This window comes from Pichia kudriavzevii, chromosome 5 (assembly GCF_003054445.1).
Source record: "Pichia kudriavzevii chromosome 5, complete sequence".
Taxonomy (NCBI): Eukaryota; Fungi; Ascomycota; class Pichiomycetes; order Pichiales; family Pichiaceae; genus Pichia; species Pichia kudriavzevii.
In genome coordinates, this window is record NC_042510.1 from 1187207 (window position 1) to 1210038 (window position 22832).

The following is a 22832-nucleotide window of genomic DNA, read 5'->3' on the forward strand; positions in this document are numbered from 1 at the left end:
CTTTCTTTGCTAAATTATCAAGCTTTTGCGAGTTAAGAATACAAAACTTAAGGGTTGCAAGGACGCTTCGATCATTGGAAATGAATGGGATGATTTCCAAGCATCTTTTTTGTGTTAGTATTAAGTTTACTGCTTATGGAATTGCCTATAAAAAAATGTCTAACTTACTTTTCAAATTGCCCAGAAGCTGTTGAATCAAATTTTTGTAAAGCAATGTTTAAGAGTGTATTTTTGTTTAGAATAAAGCACCTCTTGATTTGGTTACTTAATTCACCATTAGCATTTGGCTGAGTTATTTCATTCCACGGAAAACATCTTTTAATGTTGTCGAGTGCAATTTGAAAAGACGAAGGAACAAATTCTTTATCCTTAGCAAACGTGCTAAGAAAAAATAGGTAGTATAAAAACCTGGTGACACCTGCCACCATTGCCAAGTAGACAAGCCCTATGCGCCATAAGCTATATAACCACATGCTTACTGGAAGCTATCTACGTTTCCTGTTTCTTTTAAAAAATCATCTAAACAATAAACATGAAAGACTTGCACAGAATAAAACTGGGAAAGAGGCAATACTCAAAGTTGGGCCCATTCGTCGAGTTTCCTTAGAAGTGTGACTCTGCAGTCTATGGACGTTTTTTTTTTCACTTGTTCACAGTAGAGAATCCTACTACCACGTCCAATAGAAGCAAATACTTTATTTTCAGAACTAAAACACAAGATATATAGTTTATACATGGACACGAATGATGAGAAAAAACAAAAAAACAAACTCTACGTTTAACTTATTTGGAAAGCTTTTGAGCATACTCTGCTGCCTTAGCCTTGACATAATCCTGTGCCTTCTCATCGTTCTGACTTTCTTCAAAACTTAACCACTTGGCAAAGAAAAACTTGGCCTGTTTTCTACTCAATTTTCTTTCAACAACTCTTTCAAACAAATCATCAACCTTAGATTTCTCGTTGGCCTTGATTTCCTGATCAATGTAGACATTCCAAATGTCAATTCTTTTCGGAACATCGGAAAGTAATCCTTCAAACAAAGAACGTCCTTGTTCTGGATCCCCCTTTTGGAATTCAAGTTGTGCAAATTTTCTGACAACATCGACATGCTCTCTCTTTGGTAGTATTTGTAGAGCCTTTGCTAGAATCTTATGCGCTTCTTCGTTTTGCCTTCTGTCAATCAAAAAGGAGCCATACGTAACCCAGGCTGAAGGTTGCTTGGAACCAAACTTCTTGCACAAAACAGCAAGTAGCTCATCTGCCTTACGATATTTCTCAGAAGCAATGTATATAGTAGCAAGTTTTTGGTGCATAGTAAACGAGTCCATGTATTGACAAGCTCTTTTGAAAACATCTTTCAAAGATTCGTCATCCCCAAAAGAATTTTCCAAATTCAATAGTGCAATCCAAATGTTCATTTTTTGCTGCTCTTCTCTGAAGTTGATGGTCTTTAAAGCTCTTTCTGCGATTTCTCTGGCTTTCTCAATCTCACTCAATTGCAGCTGGAAAGACATATATTGAATCCATAGGATAGAAGAATCTGGATTACCAACTAACAAACGTTCGAAATCAGAAACAGATTGAGGTGCCCTAGTGTTGAGGTCACCTGTTTTATCTTCAGTTTCTTCGCTCTTTGACTTTTTGGATTGTTTCTTTGCTTTCCTGTTGACTTCGTTATTAAAATCTTCTTCTTCATCGGATGATTCTTCTTCCTTAGCTTGTTCTAAAATAGAGGCAGTCCAGTCAAAACCAGCGGATAAACCATTAGGTGAATCTTTAGCGACTTCTTCTTTTTCTTCTTCATCTGATTGCAAATGAGAATCTTCCTCACTATCAGAAGACACACTATCAGCATCAATCATTTCTTCGTCATCTGAGTCTTCGTTATCAGAAGCTTTCTCCATTATGACATCACCATCTTCGTCGATATCGGAATCTGCATTTTTGAAATACGAAGCCTTCATACCTAAGGATAGTTGTCTTTTGTTTGAATTGATATCCAAGATTTTAACTTTGACACGTTCTCCAGCTTTGAAGATCTCCTGTGCATCTTTGATTGGCGAGTCCGTGATTTCAGAACGATGACATAGACCCGAAATGTTCTCAGTTCCATCTAATTTAACAAAAACACCGTATTCCTCAACCTTCTTGATTGATCCCTCAAATATATCACCAACTTTCAAATCTTTGAATGACTTCAAGTTGGAAATTTCGCCATTGACAACGGAATCTTTCAATGTCATTAAAACTCTACCCTCGCTATCCGCTTCAAGTATACGGCCCCTTACAGGTTGGTTAATATGGAAGTCTTTCTTCCAATCTTTAATGAAGGAGTCAGAAATATCTGACACCTTAACCAAAGCATAAACGGATCTACCCAAGTCAACAAATAAACCAGTGTTGTTAATTTTGTTGATGTAACCCCTGACGACATCACCACGCTTAATATCAGCAATAGAATTAATCAATTTGTCCTTTGGATTCTTTCCCCTTAGAGAAACATAGATTTTGCCTTCAGTAGAAACAACAGTGGCAACAGGTAAATCACCAATATGGTACACATCTTCTAGGTGCAAAGTATAGTCGTCTAGTGCATCGGTGGCCATAGAAACAGCAGTGACGTTATTACCCAAAGAAACCAAAACAGAATTTCCCCTGACATTTAACACAAGAGATGGCAAAACATCACCAACTTTGATATCCTTGCCAGATACAACGTTATTAAAGCGACCAGAAACGGTAATAGCGTAATGCTCTGTATTGATATTAGTCACCTTCGCAGGAACAACAGCACCGACTTTATAATTCTCTTTGAAATTTTCGAACTTAGAAACATCGTCAGTTACGTCAATGAATGACAATTTTGCTTTTTGAGAAGCTGATATGTGGTACCAGAAATATCCATTGTTTATACTGGATATATATCCAGTAACAGACTGGCCCTCCTTAATATCATGAAATGATAATGGATAAACAACTTCCTTTGATTTAAGTACGCTTGGTCTAATAGATAGCTCGATTAAGTTACTTTTATCTTTTTTGGAATGAAGGAACTTTTGCTTTTCAACGTCAAAATAACCAATAACTCTGGCTTCTAACTTTTTGCCAACCGTGAATGAAGAGAGAGGTTCTGCTAAGTTTTCTACTCTCTTGATGTCATCAAAAGTTTGGGTGATATCAACGATACCTTCCTGGTTGTCAGCCAGCTTCACTAGCAAGTGTGTGTTTTCAATAGACTTGATGATGCATTTAGTGACTTTTCCAACTGAATAATCGCCCAATTTCTTGACTGATTTGTCAACTGGATTAATGATATTCTCCTTTGAATCATTACTTCCAACAAGCAAGGAAAGTAAGAATCTTTGGCTATTTTGGTCAACGTTAACAACTGAGCAGTTTACCGATTGGTCTGGAGTAAAAGCTGCAGTCAAATCATTGATTTTTTTTCCGGAAGCAAATCTTGGAATTACCAAACCAGTTAAGTTGTTACCAAATGAAACAAAAACACCTGTAGGAATAACAGTCTTGACATAACCGTGTAATACTTTATCACTTATTGAAATATCAGTGAACTCGGTTGGTAGCGAGCCTGCCTTGGCGTCTGACAGTAAAGAAGGCTTGCATGATAAGGTGACTGCTCTATGCCTCTTATCTAACACTAACACAAGTGCTTCGATCTTTTCACCAATTTTTAGTTTCTTTAATTGGCTTCTAGCAACATCGGGTAGCCCGTCCGCTAAATGCCCAACGTGTACAATACCACGAACCTCACAGTCATCCAACTTGACAATAACAGAATCTCTTTCTTTCTCAAGAACTTCTGCATTCACAATAGACTTACCAGGAACAAGCTTTGATAAAGCATTTACCTGTTCATCTGTCATATCACTAGAAACTCTTAAACTAACCATGCATTTACTCAGAGCTTTATCAACAGAAATAACTCTGACTTTCACTGTTTGTCCAACCTTGACGAAATCATTGGCGTTTCTGACATACGTTTCACTAATTTCAGCGTTCGGCAAGAATGCTGAAACATTACCAAAGAAAGAAACAACACAACCACTTGGCAAGATTTTTTGAACTGTGGCAGGTACCTTCTTACCTATATCTAACATATCATAAGATGTCACAATTTCTTCATCGTCTGCATTTACTAATGACCTCTTCAAAGTAACAGTAATAAAAGATTTCGAGCCATATGCTCTAACATTCAATACTCTACCTTTAACAGAGGCTCCAATCTTGAACTTTCTTTCAGGGTAAACTAATTTGATATCACTGATATGGATATCTGGAACAGTAGCCTGGAAGTTGTTTTCAAGGTTAACAATAATGCCTTCTGGGGAAACCTTTTCAACCTTGCAAGTGACTTTTTGACCCACTGGAATTTCAGTTGCTTTAAGGAAGGAAGCGTCAATTTGCTCTTTATCCATGGTTAAGATATAGTAATTGTCAAACATGGAGTAATCTAAAACCCTGGCCTGATGTGTAGAGCCAATTTTGTAGTTTAGATCCAAGTCTTTACCCTTTGTTACCCTTGAATTATGGACCTGAGCTGGAATTTCACCAGACATCACGTCAACAAACAAAAAGTTAGGGCTCTTCCCCCTGATTGTAACGGTATCAAAGATATGCCCAATCGGGAATGCTTCTAAAGCGTCCTTTCCTGTATATGTTAAGGTTTGATGATTAGGCAAGATAGAAATTGCAAGTTTAGTAGTACCATTCTTAGTATATGTTGCAATGATTCTAGCCTTTAGGACGGATCCGACAGAGTAATTGTGCTTTATTTCATCAGGGCTAAGCAAAGAGTTCATATGTTGTAAAGTTATAGTGGCATCACAAAGAGAGTGCACTTTACATGTTAATCCCTGAGGCAAGACTCCTTCAATGATAGCATCAACAAGCATACCAGGCAAAAGTGCATCAATCGAAGAAACTGCCGCAACAATTGGCTGCTTCTTGACCACTGCAACCGGAAACTTACAAGTAGCAGTTCTGGAATTTATTTTTGAAATGGAAACAAGAAGAACCGAACCAGCTTGAACAACGGAAGCAGTTGAGTCCAATTCCTTCTTAGATATAAAACCTGATAGGTGGGTATTCTTTCCAAAGTTGAGAATGGCACCGTGATCTTCTATCGACGTCACAGAAGCTTGAACTATGGCATTTTCAACCAAATCTTCCTTTTCCTCCATTGGTGAGTTAACTTTTTCAGGTTCAATTGAGAGCTCAATTCTCTTTTTCCCTTTGTCATTGATATTGGAGACCACTTTTGCTCTTAGGTACTGACCAACCTTGAACCTGTTGGACAAGCTAGGAAATTGTCTCTCAGTTTCCCTAGAAGATGACTCTTCATTGTCGCTATCGCTGTCGGATTCTTCTTGATCGTCATATTCATGCAAAAGTTTGACTAATTCAGAAGAAATATTAGTGATTGGAACAAAACCAACTAGGTTATCAGCCAAGGCCATGATTATCTCCATTTTATTAATCTGCTTGATCATACCTAAGACGTAAGATCCAGGATTTAGTATATTATACGATAACGTATCAATTGTGATCTTTTTCGCTTTTTCTTCCTCGTTCTCTTCGTCCTTGTTTAAAAGGCTGACCTTGGACTTCTTAGATTTTTTGGCCTTCTTTTTGGAAGGCTCAGATAAATCACTCTTGGCCTGACTTTCAAAAAGCACATCACTCTTTGCTTGGTTGGCAACTTCCTTCATTTCAATAGGAGTCAATACTGAAGCACCTCCTCTAGGAAATGAAATCTCCGCTGCCGAAGACAGCAACGATTTTTGCTCCTTGGCATCAGGGTCCTCTCTAGTCCTCTTGGGTGCCATAGTTGCCTTTCTTTTAGGTTAAATCCTTGTCACGTCAACGAGGTAGAGGAACTATACAAGAAATGTCTTTCATGGAAGAGAAAAAAAAAAGACAGGTTCACTGAAAAAAAAAAAAAAAAAACTGAAATATCTCTCTTTTTTTTTGTTCAAAATTTTTTTTACCTTCACGACTTCCCAATTGGGTGCTCTTGCATTCCCTGTTAAGTTTTCTACTTTAAGTTACGGCCATCTATATGCATATACAATAGACTACATGCCTAACGATTTGCAAAGTCTCTTTAAGTCACACACTGTATATACTCTGATAAAGGGTGTCTGTTTGCTAATTTAGGGGGCGGGGGTTCAAATCGTTTTCTGTAGCCTATATGCCATTGACAATCTAATTTTTCGGTCTCACTGTATATTTGGCAGACATGAGAAAATTAGTAGACCAACTTGGGTTTTTCGTTGTATAGAAACGTATTTTCTTTTTCTCCTAAGCAGGCATACATTCACGTTCACGTTAGGGCCTGGTGTAATAATCTGTTTTGTTGTCGTCATATCCGTTACAAGCAAGTATCAGAGTATTGGCAGATTACAAGATCACAAGCCATATTCCTTCTCAACTAACCTATCGGTGCTACAAATACAATCGAAGAATAGAGTGGCAGAGAAGCTTGAATTTTAGTACGTCAATCACGAAACAAGCCAAAGCTTTGAGAAATCAAGGAATGTCTTTTAATCTCACTGTTGTGTCCCATCCGACTGTGGATGTTGTCAAACCTTCGTTGATGCTGGAGGACCGTTCAACAGGAGAAAGATCGATGATCGGTAACGTTCCTTCAGGTTTACAGAGAAAGTGCAACGAAATGCGTTTACGAACGAGCCGGCTGTCAAACATTTTTCTTTCGGGCATTCTAGACTGGAACTCTTTATCTGGGTTACCTGGCTTGATATTGACTGTCAGTGATCAAGGTGTTAAATCACTTAGTCTTCATCATAGTGGCAATAAGTTTCTACACTATATGATGTCCTGTTGGAGATACTTCATCTTTCGATTTGGTTTGGACTTGAAAGCAGAAGATAATTCCGAGACTGTCAAAAACGGCAGTGTTGACTATACACCTGTAAATATTGCATCATCGGTGGATTATGGAAATAATGAAAATAAAGATGCTGATCATGCTAAATTGAGAGAAATTATAAACGGTATTTTCCCTTTTCAAAAAGATCCATCTAAGCCGGTTTATAACAAAACAGCCACAAATTTCACACTTCCAAAATCAATTATAAATCCCAGAGTTTCAACCAACTGGATCATCACCCCAGTATCCATTAGAGGAAAGTTTATGGTCAATGCTGCAAAAGAACTCGGTTGTGAAGTTTCACACTTCAAACCATTGTGTAATTTCGAATCAGTAACGTTGAAAGACGGCACAGTTGTTAAACCCCAACAAGTTTTAGAGCCAACCAGGCATTTCAATCCTGTTTTGATATTGGACATTCCATCTGCAGAATACATCACAAATACAATTTCTCATAACTGGTCTGAAAGCTCACCGAACAATTTACCATATTCTGCCGTGTATCATTTTCTTGATGATTCTATTGAAAATCCTCTTGGGATACCAGAGTATGTAGAGTTTATCAAGTCGTTTGGGCCTACTACTATCCATTTTATTAGCCATAGATCATACTGTCCGAACACTTTGAATTACCACAAGACTTTGAAGGTTTCGCTTAAATGGAAGACCCTTTTAAAAGACTTCTTTCCTTTACCGAAGTGGGTAAATCATTCAGATTTGAAACTCAATGGTGAGTTACCAAATGTTCTTCCGTTAATCTCCGGACAGAATTTAATTATAAAAAGCGTTAACGGCACTGAACTTGAGGAATCCACAAAGTTAGGATCTGAAATATCAAAACACAGTGCAGAAGATAGTAAAAGGTTATACAACGAGGAAATTAGAGACTCAGATATCAGGGGACTAATTTCCCAAGAAGACTTCAATACAATGATTGATGATAGAAATAGTGCTCAATCTTTGCGTAGACAGGTTGATTTATCGAAAAGCCTCAAAGAGCAAGTGGAGACGCTTATTTTGGGGACCGGCTCGGCGATTCCTGCTCAAGTCAGAAATGTCATATCAAACTTGATTCGTATTCCTTACAAAACTGGAGAGGAGGTTGGTTTTCGTACTATTGTGCTGGATGCAGGTGAAAACTCGTTTGGCACTTTACGAAGAATATACCTCCCACAAGAGGTTGATATGCTACTTGACGAATTGTGCATGGTTTACCTTTCTCATCTCCATGCTGACCATCATTTAGGTATTGTTGATTTTATCAGAGAATGGAATAAAAGGCAGGATCAAATCTATGGCGCCAAAAGACATAAAACATTGGTTGTTATTACCCCGTGGCAATATGACTTCTTCATTGATGAACTCAACAGGGTTGATCCTTTTATTAATAAGGAATTTTTATTCCATGTCTCTTGTGATGAATTCATGCTAGGCTTTACTCCGCCATCATTAGAGCAGCTACAAATTGAGGATATCACTGTTGAAGAAATGAAGAACTGTAAGCCTAAAGAAATGAAGTATTTGAAAGATTCTTCCAAATCCGAGTACGTGTACCAAGTTTTGGGGATGAGTGAGATTCTTGCGTGTTCTGCATACCACTGTGAGTACTCCTACTCCACCAGTTTTTCATTCAGGTTGGACCTTTCCGAAAAAGACAATTCTGAAGCAAACATTTTCAAGGTATCCTATTCTGGAGATACACGTCCAAAGTCTGCCTTTTCATACATCGGTAAAAATTCTGATCTTTTGATACATGAGTCTACTCTTGAAGATGAAAAGCTTGCCGATGCGGTTGATAAAAGGCATTCAACAACATCAGAAGCGTTACAAGTTGGAATTTTGATGAAGGCCAAAAAGATCATACTAACTCACTTTTCACAAAGATATAAATCATTCACGTGCTCTGAAACCGTTTATAAACGACTCAGAAATCCGGTCAGTAAGATTGATCTTATAGAAAATGGGAAGTTTGTTCCACCAGAATCAGAAGCTGTTACCCCAAAATCGGCCAAATCGTATCAATCTTCTTTACAGAATGATCCCGATATACCTCTAGAGGCCAAGTCAGTTATTTTTGCTGATGATCTCAATGAGGATATCAAGGACAATGCAGCTAAGATTGAAGTGCTTTTTGCTTTTGATAATATGAAAGTACAATATGACCAAATTTACATGCAGAGAGAAGTCTTTGAGAAACAAAGAAAACAACTTGAAAAACTGTTCCCTATGGACGATGAAGAGTTCGTAGATGATCAGCCTGAGCAGCCAACGGAAAAGACAAAGTCTAAGAAAGTTAAGAAGCAGAAGGAAATTAAAAATCCTAAAAAACGCAAATTAACTCCTCCCGGTGCTTAGAACGGTTTCTGTATATATTTTCATGTAGAACTCTTATAAACTGGTAAAAGGACGAAAAAAACGTGGTCAATCCATACGTGGTGCCAACCCCATCAATGCAAACTGGAGCGAATTGTCCCCTTCAACCAAAGACATGTATTTCTTCACCCTTTCACTGACAACGGAATCACTCAAAAGATCAGAACCTGCTTCGTTTGTGCTCTTTAATAACAAGGGGCCCTCCCGTCTGCCATCAAGTTCGTAAATGGCGCCGTTTTTTTTAACAAAGCAAACAAAATGCAAATCCACATTGTCCTCTGCAGGTGGTGCCTCTGTTTGTCCCTGTGTACTATACGTCGAATACATGGTTTGTGCAATACTTTGAACAAGTTCTGCTGGGTCCTTTGTGTGTTCCAACAAGTTCAACCGCAATTTAGAGAGTTCAGAATTCTGCACCATGAATCCTTTTGGGATATTCAACAATGCATGCAACAAGGCATATAACCCACAGGCATTTTTAACCACTTGCTTCATCCAAATCACCTTGGAATAGTCCACCGGTTCCACCTGTTCCTTATTTTTGAACTCCTCGTATTTTTGTGTGACTGGAAACAAAAGAATAACTGCCTGCATTGGTCTTGGTAAGAAACAGAGCAGATCTGGATCATCCAACGAATAAATATCGCAAAATGCCAGAAGTGGCGATAATCCCAAATCACTAGCAAACTTGGTGAATATTTCTGGGTTGGACTCCAGAGGCACCACCGCATTAACTGTAGCTGACTCCATCGTGTATCGTTTTCTAATTTTGGGTTCTATTGGAATCGATATACTATGAGGCCTGTCTAGAGAAAAATAAATGCTGTTTCAAAGAACAAGAAAATAGTCAGAAAATAAATATGCACATTGACTGATCTTGACTTTATGTCGTTAATATATTTTCAGCGAGTTGTTGGATCATAAACATACCAGAAATCATTCCCCCCTACCTCCTTATATAAACACAAAAGGCTAGAGAACATTGGTTGTTTTCTCCATACATTTATATTATTAATACAAAGTTGCTTCACCACCATCATGAATTAAAGTCATATTCTGTAATCTGTATATCATTTACACAATGAAATAGTTGGACAGCATTGACTATTTATGTTCCCAAATGCTATTTGTAGTACCACTTTTCTCCAGGTAGTGTGCGAACAAATTGGCAGATAGCGCAACTGATGATAATTCTCATAATTTACTTATGTAGATCATCATTGGGTAATTTACAAGGTCAAATGGAGGTCAGCATAACTACTATTTGTTTGATTCTCCATCAACAGAAATATGAGTTACACCAAGAAGGAGACTGCTCGGGTAGGTAGGGAGCACCAACTGTACACCAAGGATAATCTGAGACTTGTTGCAGGAGGCATTGTCCTCGATGGAACACATGAGAAAGTGCTGATGATTTCTTCTGCAAAACACCCGGATAAATGGATAATTCCAAAAGGTGGCATTGAGGATGATGAAGTTGAAGATTATGGCACTGCTGCGTTGAGAGAGGTTTGGGAGGAAGCAGGTGCTGATTGCGAGATAGTCAAAAAAATAGGACAGTACAAAGACCACCGGTTAGAGAAGAATAGTACCGATATCGGTGAGTGGGCACTCTGCGAGTTTCACTTTTACCAAATGAAATTAAAACAACTTGCAATAGAGTGGCCCGAGTCTAGCACAAGACTGCGGAGGTGGTGTGACTATTCCGAAGCAAAACATGAGTTGCTCAAGTCAAAAAGACCGGAGTTGTTGTTAGCTTTGAATGATTCGGACATTGTCAAAAATGTTGACCTGTTGGAATACGAACACTCTAATTTGAAGGATACACAATTAGACAATGACGATCAGTATGAGAACATATGAGAACATATGATAAGCTCCTTTCAGAGACACAAAACTTTACTATACTACTGTGTATTGCTGTAAAAGCTTCATTGCGCTTCCATTCACGTAAGCACAATTACCTAAGCTGTCGATTATCTTGCAGTTGTTCTCGAAAGATCTACTAAATATAGCCACCATAGGCTTCAGTTTCCTAGTATCTACAAACTCAAGATTTTTCTGACTTAGGAGGTGTTTCCAAATTGAGAGATTCAACATTGAGTTGCAATCAGTTTTGATTATCCTGAGTGATCCATAAATTGCGGAATGATATCTATGGAAGATCCAACAGATATCAAGGCCAAAGCAGCCCACATTTTGAATGGTTTTGAAGGAGTCCTTAACGATGTTGCTTAGTAATGATCCTAAATATTGCAAGTTTCCATATTTAGGATCATCAAAGCAATAACCTACCCTTTTCATCTTGTACTTACCGTAACCTCGTAAAAATGTTGTTTCGGTGTTTCTACCTAGATCAACTTGTCTCTTCAATTCTTGGGCTGAGTAGCCGTAGATCTTCTGTATTTTCTTTTGGTTCCAATGGCTCTTGTTTACAATCGTTAGCATTTTCAAGTTTAAGGCCAAATGATTTTTTTGTTTATATCTTCGTAGGCAACCTGTAATGTTGCCATCAATTAATATCTCCAATATCTCTAGCGTTGGAGGTATATGATCAAATAAATTAGAAAGAACATCTACATTGTGCGTCTTCATATGTAGTCTTTTCAACTTCAAACAGCAATATATCGAGTCAAAATGGTTCCAATCACCATGTTTATCTTTGTCAATAACGCATAGTTGCTGACAATGGTTTCTATCAATTTCGTCCTCAAAATAGCTTCCATGGATTGAAACTACGGTTTTCAAACGACGACCCATATATTCCTTTATCACAGGGCTTTTCTGTACTCCCATTCCTTTCACAAACGATTCCAAGTCTTGAACATGAGCATAGTGCATGACAAGTACAACTATTTCAATAGGCCACATAATTCTTCAGGGCCTCTAGCAACGTTTGATACCACAGCCTTTGTCAGGATATATATATATATATGTATGTATGTATATGTATATGTATATGTATATGTATATAAATGGTTCATATAAATAAACAAACAGGCTATAAACGTTGTAGCTCCTCCAAGTCATTGCTGTCCAACAAATTTCCAATTATCGGGAAAATTGCTCCCATAATGTTGCGAATAAAATCCCTTATTGGGATATTCCTAACAGGGTCTTGCTTGAGAAGGGCAGTGTATCTTTCACGTTCTGCGTTAGGTGGAACTAGAGTTTCTAAATAATACTCGTTATCCTCCTCGACGTCAGATTGGGGCTCGATTGCCTTCAGTTCATCATCATCGTAGCTGGAACTCTTATGGTATGCTTTCATGTCACCATTAGCATCTTCCCTGATTTCTTCAATAAAAGTTATGCCTAAATCAACAACGGGTTTGACGAATGATAACAAAACCGATGACACGGCACGTATTGAGTCCATCTGAGACAACTCGTATTCGATATTTGACAATGTCTGACCGTTCTGTAAATATTCCGGCTTTAACAATGAATAAAGACCCAAAACATAGAGTTTCCTAATTTTTGGATCGTATGAGTTTCTACCAAATTTAATCAAGTTGTTCATCAGTGCGTATAGTTTTATGCCTGGAATATTAGCCAAGAACGCTTGCGAATTATCAAGAAACAATCTTAATAACGGAAGTGATAGTTTGACTTCGCAGTATGCACTGTCTGTATCGCCTATCAAATATTCAGCAATTTCATGAATCAGTTTCGAGTTGAACAGATTAGAGTAGAATGCACTCTTTTCAGATTTCTGCATAATGCCCACTTCAACGATCGAAGATGTAAGAGAAACAGCATCGTCTCTCATAGTCTTTAAATACCCAGCTAGTATTTCCAATATTTTCATTCCCTTTGGTGTCTCCAAAATCTGAACATCAATCAATGTGTAGCTTCTTATTATCGTAAGAACTAACGGCAATATTTCGGTAAATACCAATAGAGCATTGATTAGCATATCAAACATGGCATCATCTGCTAAAACAATTTGGGAAGTTGTTTTCATAAGAGCACTCCAAAGTTCCAAGCCGTCTTCACATAACAATGTATAATACTCAGAGTTTGGATTACAACAGATCGGAATCAAAGGCAATACCATGTCGTGAATTAAAGAGCTGCCTTTATTCAATGCAATAACTAAATCTTTCAAAATTCGCAACAAGGAGTTCTTTATGATTGTTTCATTGGAATTATTGAAGTTCCCCCATAACACAGGAACTACTCTAGCAATTTCAACAAGTATCGACTCTTCTAATAAGGGTGTGTTTCTTTCTATAACAATGGAAAATGCATTTAGAACAAAGTTCTTACATTCAATCGTAGATAACGAGTTGATTAGTTCCAAAAAGTTCCTTATTATAGTTGTGGTGAAGGGCTGTAAATCACGTTTACGGAATTCCCAATCGTCGATCAGATTTTTCAACGTTTGGACGGAAGTTAATTTGACAATTGTTGATGCCGAGAAAATTTCAACAAGAAATTCGTAGATTTGAATACGTACTTGTGAATTTGTTTTTTCATCCACCCATTCATTGATAATCAAACAAATTCTACGCTTGATTAGATCGTTCCCTGAAAGACCTTGAGGAATAAAATAATCAGTTAATAGTTGGTTGAAATTACATTCCTCCTTTATAGAGTGAGAACTCAACTGGAATATGGCTAAAGTTGCATCCTTTTCAATTACACTGAGAGAAGGGTTGTTGAGATTATTAACCTTATCCATGATATACTTTGAAATGTACTGATTGAAAAAAATAGACAAATCTTGGAAATAATTTTCGGCAGCCTTCCGGACTTGAAATTCGTAATTAACATTGGACTCTTCGTTAAACCATTCCTCGGGGTCCTCATTCCAGCTCTCCAAATCTATCGGACGAAGACGTAGGTAATACCGGGTAATAAGTTCAAGCAAGCTTTCAACGAGCTCAGTATTGAAAAAGTTTGTCTTCATGTATTCTATTGACTGAATAATTTCCGTTTTGTCATCCCTTTGTTTAATCAAACTTGTCTTTTCGTTAAATGTGTAGTTTGTTATTATTTTCATGATAATGAATGATTTAGTTGCAATCTTCTCCCAGAAATCAGTCTCATTATCAAGCGCATAAATCGGCTCTGCTTCTTGACTAAGTAAAGAAAGCAAAGTAAGTAAAATATGCTTGCTCGACGACATCAAAACAAAAGCGCATGTATTAGCAGAAACCAAATTGTGGAACAACTTGACATAACATTTGATATATCTTTCAAGCAAGGCCAATTCATTTTGCTTATGAGCCACCAACATTTTTTGAAAATGCTGCAATGATACCTCCATAAACTCTTGAACATATTTGTCTCTGTTCGGGTGCGCATATCCATCTACAACCAACCTCCTGATGACTTTCAATGTTATATAACCAACTTCCATCAAGCTCAAATCATAGTTATTCCCATACCACTGGTTGAAAAAAAAAGTATAAAACTTCATCAAATGTGGGAGAACAATAGGTGCCTTTGCCTGCATCATGACTCTAGCTTTCCCAATTCTGACACTGGCTAATATTTTCAAGATCTGGTTCAAAATAATCATTAAATTGTTCAATCTCACAATTGACTGGGAAGAAGAAGTATCACAGGATTCCATAATTGTAACTAGATCTTCAAATAACGTTGGCCATTCAACGGGAAAGTCTAGCCTGCAAATACGACTAGTTAAATGTGCATTCTGTATACACAATTGATTATTAGACTCATCGAGAGTATCAAACAATCTTTTCCGGATTTCAACCTTCTCCTCTTTGGTAATGGAATTAATCCGGGTGCTTCTCCAATATTTTTCAACCCCATTCTTGAGGCAAATCACAGCAAGCCACCTAATTTGCAATGATAGTTCTTGGTTTATGTAGATGGACTGAAGTGTATAATAAAAGCCCTTCTCCGACTCCCATTTTTTGAGCTGCTCTTCAGCTGCCTGTTGCTGAGCACCCCTTACAGTAGATGATGCTACTACAAGTGTCTGTAGAACACTATTATAATCCATGGCTGATTAACTCTAAAAGTGTTTGAATTTAGTCCTGTCAAGAAGGAAAAAACCCTTGTTGAAGCACATAACCCTTCTCGAATTGTATGCGATTATTATTTTTTTTTTCTCGCATTACTGCGGTAATGAAATTGAGAAGATGTTTTATAAAGATTTGGTTTATATTTGTCATTACTCTTCTTCTGAATGGCCTTTGGTTTTCCTCAGGAAACAGCCAGGAATCGTCTGTCGAGATATACACAAGGATCCCAAGTTGGATCATCAGTTGTCTCGGGGAAAGTCTCCGGCGAAAGAAGGCGGCAACGTCGGCGAACCGTTCAGTGTTCGTCTCTGTTAGTGTTGGACATGATTTGGAGGTGGGATGACTTGTTGGCCAATACCCGGTCCTGCATTCAGTTGGACAAGTTGTTCTTCTCCGTCATATCAAGTCTCATATAACGGATTCTACGTTGATGTACACTATACGTGTCTCGGCGTCTACTCGCAGAGTTTATTCCGCACAGTATGGTTGCCATACTAACGATGGATATGATGATTGCTAAGTTTAGTCAAATAAACTTTGTAACCCAATGGAGCTCATCTGTCTGTTTCCTCCTTTTTATTATCTAACTGAACACTGTCGAAGGTGTAAGGTTAATTACTTTTTTGATTTATTTCTTTCTCAATATCTCTCTCTATCTGGTCTACATGATGATATGTTTTTTTGAGTCAAGCTCAGACCTGCCCCTATGCTAATCTTCTTTTAGGGGCACTGACGATACATACAAATTAACTGACAGACCTACAGTAAATGGTAATGTTTTTTTTTTCGTCTTTTTTTTTTGTTTCGATAGCTTACTCGTAAAAAATATAAACAGGAAATAAACAATTAAATAGATAGAAAGAAATAAAAGGGCGTATAAAGTTTATCAGGATAGTTCCGTATAGTATTTGATCTCTTCTCATTCCACTGGTTCATTGGTTGGTGTAATTACCAAATCTCCATCTTTAGCTGTGATATCAACGACAGAACCGTCCTTGATCTCACCTTTCAATAACAAGACAGACATTGGGTTCAAGACCTTCCTCTTGATCAACCTGTTTAATGGTCTAGCACCATACCTTGGCTCGTAACCATTCTCAGTTAGCCATTCCTTGGCTGCCTCATCAAGCTTCAATTCTATCCGACGCTCCACCAAACGTGATTGTAGCTCGTCGATTCTCAAGTCAACAATCTTCCTTAGTGCTTCTTTGGACAATTTGTTAAAAATAACAGTCTCGTCGATTCTATTTATAAATTCAGGCGAGTAGTATGACTTCATGAGGTTCATAACCTCCTCCTTGTTTGGATTATCTTGTAGCATTAATTCTTGTCCAATGTTGGAGGTCATAACTATCAAAGTGTTCCTGAAATCAATCTTATTACCCTGAGAATCTGTCAATTTACCCTCATCTAGAACTTGTAATAGTAATTTAGAAACATCCTTGTGGGCCTTCTCAAATTCATCAAATAGGACAACACTATAAGGTCTCCGTCTAACTTGTTCGGTTAGTTCACCGCCTTCTTCATAACCAACGTAAGATGGTGGTGCACCAATCAACCTCATGATGGAATGCTTTTCCTGGAATTCACTCATATCAAACCTGATGATTGCATTTTCGTCATCAAATAAAAAGTCAGCAACAGCCTTCGTCAATTCAGTCTTACCTGTACCAGTTGGGCCAAGGAACATGAACGAGGCAATAGGACGCTTCTCGTCGGTTAAACCAGCACGCTGGAGTCTAATTGCATTCGCAATTGAAGCAATTGCATCGTCTTGTCCAACAACCCTACCTTTAAGTGATTCCTCAATGTAAAGTAACTTATCCTTCTCACCTTTCATCATGTTAGTAACTGGTATACCTGTTGCCTTTGATATAACGCGGGCAATATCATCACTAGTGACGGATTCATGAAGTAAAGAATTTTTGTCCTCCTTCTCCTGCTCCTTGATTAGCTCATTCAACTTATGTTCAAGACTAGGAATTGTATCGTATTGTAATTTAGAAGCTTCTGCAAAGTTATTTTCTCTTCTCTTAATTTCCAAATCATTTTTAGCAGTTTCAATTTCGTACTTGAGTTGCTTGATTCTTTCCAACTCTTCCTTTTGTGATTCCCAAATTTGAGTTAATTCCTTCAACTCTTCCTGCTTGATTTTGAGAGTCTCTTCCAATTTTTTCTTACGTTCCTTGGAGATTTCATCGGTTTCCTTGCGCAAACTCTCCAACTCAATTTGAATTGTCATGATGGACCTGTCTAATTCTTGGATAGCATCCGGTTTAGATTCATGTTGTAATCTCAAGGAAGAACAAGCCTCATCAATTAGATCAATGGCCTTATCGGGCAAAAACCGATCAGTGATATACCTATTGGAGTAAACGGCAGCAGTTACTATTGCACTATCTGTGATTCTAACACCGTGATGGACTTCATATTTTTCCTTTAAACCTCTCAAGATTGAAATTGCATCTTCAACATTTGGCTCATTGACTAAAATTGGCTGAAACCTTCTCGCCAACGCCACGTCTTTTTCAATGTACTTCTTATATTCATCAATAGTCGTGGCACCACAACATTGTAATTGTCCTCTAGCCAATGCAGGCTTTAACAAATTAGATGCATCAATCGAACCTTCACTCTTTCCTAACCCCAATAAAATATGCAACTCATCAATAAACAAAATAGTCTGATCATTCAACTCCTTTAATACCGCCTTGAGACGTTCTTCAAATTCACCCCTGTATTTGGCACCACTAATTAAAGACCCTAAATCTAGTGCAATGACTTTCTTGTCCTTCATACTCTCAGGAACTTCACCCTTGATGATTCTCTGCGCCAATCCCTCAAGAATGGCAGTCTTACCTGTACCGGCATTACCAATCAAGACAGGATTGTTCTTAGTACGACGAGAGAGGATCTGGATGGTCCTCTTGATCTCCTCGTCTCTACCAATGACTGGGTCCAATTTACCATTCTTGGCCAGCTCGGTCAAATCAGTGGCATATTTCTTCAAGGCAGGCTCCTCCTGTTGGTCCTTGTTCATACGCAACTCCACACGATTGATCGCGGTGTAGTGGAATCCTCTCCTTTGTTGTTGCACATCTGAGAGGTTCCTCCTAATGGCATGGTTGATGGTTGGAACTGTCACTCTGGTAACAAGAGGCAACGTGTTCATCAATCTGGCATTCTTTCTTATGGTGTTTGTAATGATACGTCTATTGAGCATCTTTATATGCGGTGTTTCTTCTAAAAGTAGTGTATCTTCGATGCACAACCCTATTACTTGTCATCTTCATCCAGATATAGTACCACACCTCTCCTTAAGTACTCCTTCAACCCACTGCCAAGTCCGGTGATTTTCCATCACGTGCCTCCTAGCGATTATTTTTTTCTGGAATATTCGGGAATATTCGTTATTTCTATTCCGTATAAAATTTCTTTTCTCTGGCTCTAGAGAAGCTTTTGACATTAATGAGATCATCCTTGGATACAGCCGATTCAGCTAGCATCTGTATGTTAAACAAGCCAGCTAAGAGGAAGCAGAGGACGCCGTCGAAAAGGACGCTGTTGAAGAAGAAGACTGCCAAGAAAGTCAAGAACGATCCGCAAATGTATGTTGCTGAGGCGGAATGGGCGCAGGACTCAAACAAGCACCGGAACATGCCTAGTCCTGTCGATTGGGGGAACGATCTACGGTTGAAGAGACAGACAAGACTCATCCAGTTGGCAGCAGAGGAGGAAGACATGGAGGCTATTGACATTGGCATTGAAGGAATCGGAGAGTCAAACTTGGAGACAAAGATGATGGTTAAGGATCCACTATTTTCGCCACCTTCCTCTCTGGATTCACCGTTGAATGAAGAATCACCCTTTGTGCTGCTGAACCAACAACAGTGCAAGCCATATTTGGACGAGGAAAGACATGCCACGGCCAGTACTACCAACGCCACTGCTCCAACAGGCTCAGTCGCCATGGTCGTCTCAAATAAAGACAGTGAGGAAGACATTTCCAAGAACAAGACCACCACATCCATCAACATGTCCGATTTCCTCAATATAGACACTGCAACTACATCCAACACCACATTCTCACATATACCTGAAATCCCTAGGTTCCCCATCAACAGGTACAGACAAAACGGAACTTTCGATCTCTCCCAAACCATTACCCCCCGCCACTCAGTCAACCCCTTGAAAAGAGTAGCCATTTGGTCAGGCAAGGCAGACGAAACTTTGATCTAATGTTTGACTCCCGTTGTCTACCCTTATCGTTGCATCTACACCTTATATCATGGCTGTGCGTCTTAGCCATCGTTTTCACTGCTTTTTTTTTTAACCTTTGTTTTCTTGGACTTTCTCAGTTTATATCTAAACCTTTATACTCCTTTTAATACGCTACACTTCTCCATCACAATTGACCCTTTTTTTTTTGATTGATTCACTCTCTGTGTCTCTCTTTCTTTTACTTTCCTTACTGACGTGTACACACTAGGATCATTATACATACTACCTATTCAACTTAAAGATGGAACATTTCAAACTACTCCTACGCACAACGTCGAGTAAACTTGAATTTAAACATAAAAAATCAAGGCTCATGTCCACCAATATGATTCAAACAGACATTTTGGAGAGACTAAGGACATTGGCAAATGAACCAAATGACTCGAGGAACTTTGAGAGAGGACTGGACCTGCTCAAGATGAAATTGGCTCAAATAGTGAGAAGTGATCGTATTGCTGATGTTTGGGAGGATCTTGTCGGAGAACTGGCCTATCTAGAAGGTAATACCAGTGTCTTGGTTTCGATGATGGAGAAACAGAAGGTTATCAACATGGCACGGACCCCGCAGGAGGGATGGTTTACAAGGAAGGAGCCGCAGATAGTTGATGATCAACCAGTGGATAGGATTTCCAAAGTTATCAGGAATGTGATTGTTGCTCAAGAGTACCTTGGAGACGAAATCAAAGAGCTCAAGAAATTGTCGATGGCGTTATCACGGTGCATCAATAAAGACTGGGTTCTCAAACACGAGATTGGAGATGATTTGGAAGACAAAATTTACATTGAAATTACTCGAAAGTTACGTGGAGAAGATGAGTCCACTGTGGTAGAGGACTATTTGAAAGAGTTGACTGATATCTACAAAATAGACCTATTCAATGAGGGGAAGTATCCTGGCGAAGAGCAAGCTGAAACAGAGAGAAAAACAATTTCGACTGGTCTTTCCTCTGTTCCCAAACTTGACGATTTGGATGACTTGAAGAGCAGATTTGAGGCTCTTAAAAAATAGACGTTGTACAGGTACAATGTATAGTTTAAATATAGCACAAAGAATATCCAACACCAGTAAAAGACTACTTGATATTTACCACTTCTTCTTGTTAACATTTGTTCCCAAATAATAGTGCATGAAAACTTGGCAACTGGAGAGAGAGTTCAACATAAGGTAATGGAAATCATTATGATAATGTTTAAACTTCCAAGTACACTAACATCTGAAATTCATGTGAGTTGATACTTCTTTGAAATTAATAACACTTTACAAGAGGTAGGGTACTTCATATGCGTTTCTATTATATTGAGGGAGTTATAATCAGTCTATATGGACAAATACCTGTGCAGGTGATGTTCCCTTGGAGTAGAAGTTCCTTGAAACTGTGGATAAAATCCTCCTACTTGGGATTTAGGTCAGCATTACAACATTTCTATTTACTTTTTCTTTTCTTTATATTACTATTCATCAATGGTAAGGTCTAACTAACTTTGTGCATGAACTTTCAAAGATGGGCTACGCGTTGCATCGATAAAGGCTAGTCTCTTCTTTTTGTAGATCATATGAACGAGTGACTATTTAACTTGTATAAATAACGTGCATCTGTATCTATTATTGGTAAGAAAAGCCAAGCAGTTTAGTGTTGAGCCTATAATTACACTGCCTAGTCTATTATATATCAGGGTTAGAAAAGATACACCCTGGGTGTTTGGTTTCAGTAGTACAGAATATGCTGTAGAAATAAACAACAGTTCATCTAATGAAAATTTTGTGGTGGTACAAAAACATTGTAAAACCTGCTAGAAGGATTTCATAAGCTAGCAAAATCCCTGTACTCTCAAAAGCACCGCAATCAATTGTGTTGATGGTCAAATTTATCAACCCAGTCACCAAATTAGAAACTAAAAATAAAACCAGTGAGTTTCGATTGACAGCATCTAAAGAAGCCGGAATATATTCTTGACTGATGAGGTCATCTATAACAGTTTCAACATCCGAGCCTTCATCAGAGATAACAGTTGTTTCCATTCCTCCCATCACAAATCTCTCAATCAATCCATATATAAATAAAAATGAGCAGTTGTAAGCAGAAACCCAAATAACATACAACATATTTGCCATACGACGGGATACGGAATAGGAATAACAGGTGTCGATAATGAAATAACCCAACTGAAAGAAAACGGCGGCATAGAACAATGTGCCCAAAAATGAACGTCCTTTGAATCCACCACTGTATTTTTTGATAAGATCCTCTCTCTTAATACCAACTCGAAAGAATGAATTAGGCAGTGGCACAACTGGCAAAATGGCTGCACCTAATGCAAAGCCGTTCAAAAAGATGGCAAAATAGCCAAGCAATGAAAAAATGCCCTCCCTGTTTGCAGAAAACAGGTCATCTCTTGAACTCGCAACAATATATTCAAGCCCGCCATGGAGCAATATGTACTCGTATACAATTGAAACCAAAATAGAAGTTAAAACTGGAGATAGCTTCACAATGATAGGTGCCAAAAGAGCATTTAAGATAGGCAAAAATCCAAGGGTAAAAAAGAAATTCCAATGTCTTCCATACTCAGTGACATGTTCATGATAATCAACTGATTTTACGCTAATTAATCGTATGCAACCCAGAATTAGAATAGGAACACAACTTTTGACTGTAGCAGTCAAATTCCTGAAATAGCTAAATCTGCCCTCAAATATCTGCCTAATGTAAGATCTTACATTAATCAACCCCATGCTGAACACAAACGATCCAACACCCAAATCCATTAAACTAGTTCCCCAAGTTTCGACTTTTGCAAAACGACGAGGAAATACAGGAAAATCTACCGCCATGATACATATGCACGTTATAACCATCATCTGTGCTCTGTACACGGTAACAAATGTTTTAAAGGGAAGCAATTGCTTCACCGTCATATTTCTGAGATTGACAGTGATTTTTCTGGCTGTCTTAGTTGTGAGTGACGTGACCGATGATGACGCAAAAACTGGAACAAGAGGTAAAATATTCAGTACCACAAGCAATGGAATGTTATTGGAGTATATTGTTGTTGAAAACAGAAGATTGTTCCAACTGAGTTGAAAGTCAACCAGTTTGCCCACAATTCCTTCAGAGAACACGTTGGTTCTCCTCTTTAGAACGCACCATATTAAGTAGGAGATGGCACTGATTGAGGTAACCAGATAAATATCTAACGTCGAGCCACCAACTAAGTCGCTGACAAACTGCGTCTTCCTTTCTTTGTACGTACTCATTGCCAAATC

At 38.3% G+C, this 22832-nt stretch overlaps 10 protein-coding genes across 10 annotated transcripts; 4 read left to right on the forward strand and 6 right to left on the reverse strand.

The window, feature by feature from the left end:
* Positions 1-783: 783 nt before the first annotated feature.
* On the reverse strand, positions 784-5847 carry C5L36_0E05400 (uncharacterized protein; the record flags this gene model as incomplete). The annotated part of the gene is made up of 1 exon (XM_029468100.1): positions 784-5847. The coding sequence occupies one exon, from the start codon at positions 5845-5847 to the stop codon at positions 784-786; it is 5064 nt and encodes a 1687-aa protein (XP_029323960.1).
* A 710-nt stretch (positions 5848-6557) lies between these two features.
* Positions 6558-9266, forward strand: C5L36_0E05410 (uncharacterized protein; the record flags this gene model as incomplete). Its single annotated transcript, XM_029468101.1, has 1 exon — positions 6558-9266. The coding sequence occupies one exon, from the start codon at positions 6558-6560 to the stop codon at positions 9264-9266; it is 2709 nt and encodes a 902-aa protein (XP_029323961.1).
* Positions 9267-9332: 66 nt separating this feature from the next.
* Positions 9333-10034, reverse strand: C5L36_0E05420 (uncharacterized protein; the record flags this gene model as incomplete). Its single annotated transcript, XM_029468102.1, has 1 exon — positions 9333-10034. One exon carries the CDS (start codon positions 10032-10034, stop codon positions 9333-9335), a length of 702 nt encoding a protein of 233 aa, XP_029323962.1.
* A 540-nt stretch (positions 10035-10574) lies between these two features.
* On the forward strand, positions 10575-11147 carry C5L36_0E05430 (uncharacterized protein; the record flags this gene model as incomplete). Its single annotated transcript, XM_029468103.1, has 1 exon — positions 10575-11147. The coding sequence occupies one exon, from the start codon at positions 10575-10577 to the stop codon at positions 11145-11147; it is 573 nt and encodes a 190-aa protein (XP_029323963.1).
* Positions 11148-11186: 39 nt separating this feature from the next.
* C5L36_0E05440 (uncharacterized protein) lies at positions 11187-12155 on the reverse strand (the record flags this gene model as incomplete). Its single annotated transcript, XM_029468104.1, has 1 exon — positions 11187-12155. One exon carries the CDS (start codon positions 12153-12155, stop codon positions 11187-11189), a length of 969 nt encoding a protein of 322 aa, XP_029323964.1.
* A 130-nt stretch (positions 12156-12285) lies between these two features.
* On the reverse strand, positions 12286-15264 carry C5L36_0E05450 (uncharacterized protein; the record flags this gene model as incomplete). Its single annotated transcript, XM_029468105.1, has 1 exon — positions 12286-15264. One exon carries the CDS (start codon positions 15262-15264, stop codon positions 12286-12288), a length of 2979 nt encoding a protein of 992 aa, XP_029323965.1.
* A 941-nt stretch (positions 15265-16205) lies between these two features.
* On the reverse strand, positions 16206-18509 carry C5L36_0E05460 (uncharacterized protein; the record flags this gene model as incomplete). The annotated part of the gene is made up of 1 exon (XM_029468106.1): positions 16206-18509. The coding sequence occupies one exon, from the start codon at positions 18507-18509 to the stop codon at positions 16206-16208; it is 2304 nt and encodes a 767-aa protein (XP_029323966.1).
* A 245-nt stretch (positions 18510-18754) lies between these two features.
* C5L36_0E05470 (uncharacterized protein) lies at positions 18755-19525 on the forward strand (the record flags this gene model as incomplete). Its single annotated transcript, XM_029468107.1, has 1 exon — positions 18755-19525. The coding sequence occupies one exon, from the start codon at positions 18755-18757 to the stop codon at positions 19523-19525; it is 771 nt and encodes a 256-aa protein (XP_029323967.1).
* A 283-nt stretch (positions 19526-19808) lies between these two features.
* On the forward strand, positions 19809-20576 carry C5L36_0E05475 (uncharacterized protein; the record flags this gene model as incomplete). Its single annotated transcript, XM_029468108.1, has 1 exon — positions 19809-20576. One exon carries the CDS (start codon positions 19809-19811, stop codon positions 20574-20576), a length of 768 nt encoding a protein of 255 aa, XP_029323968.1.
* A 735-nt stretch (positions 20577-21311) lies between these two features.
* Positions 21312-22823, reverse strand: C5L36_0E05480 (uncharacterized protein; the record flags this gene model as incomplete). Its single annotated transcript, XM_029468109.1, has 1 exon — positions 21312-22823. The coding sequence occupies one exon, from the start codon at positions 22821-22823 to the stop codon at positions 21312-21314; it is 1512 nt and encodes a 503-aa protein (XP_029323969.1).
* Between the last annotated feature and the right edge of the window lie 9 nt (positions 22824-22832).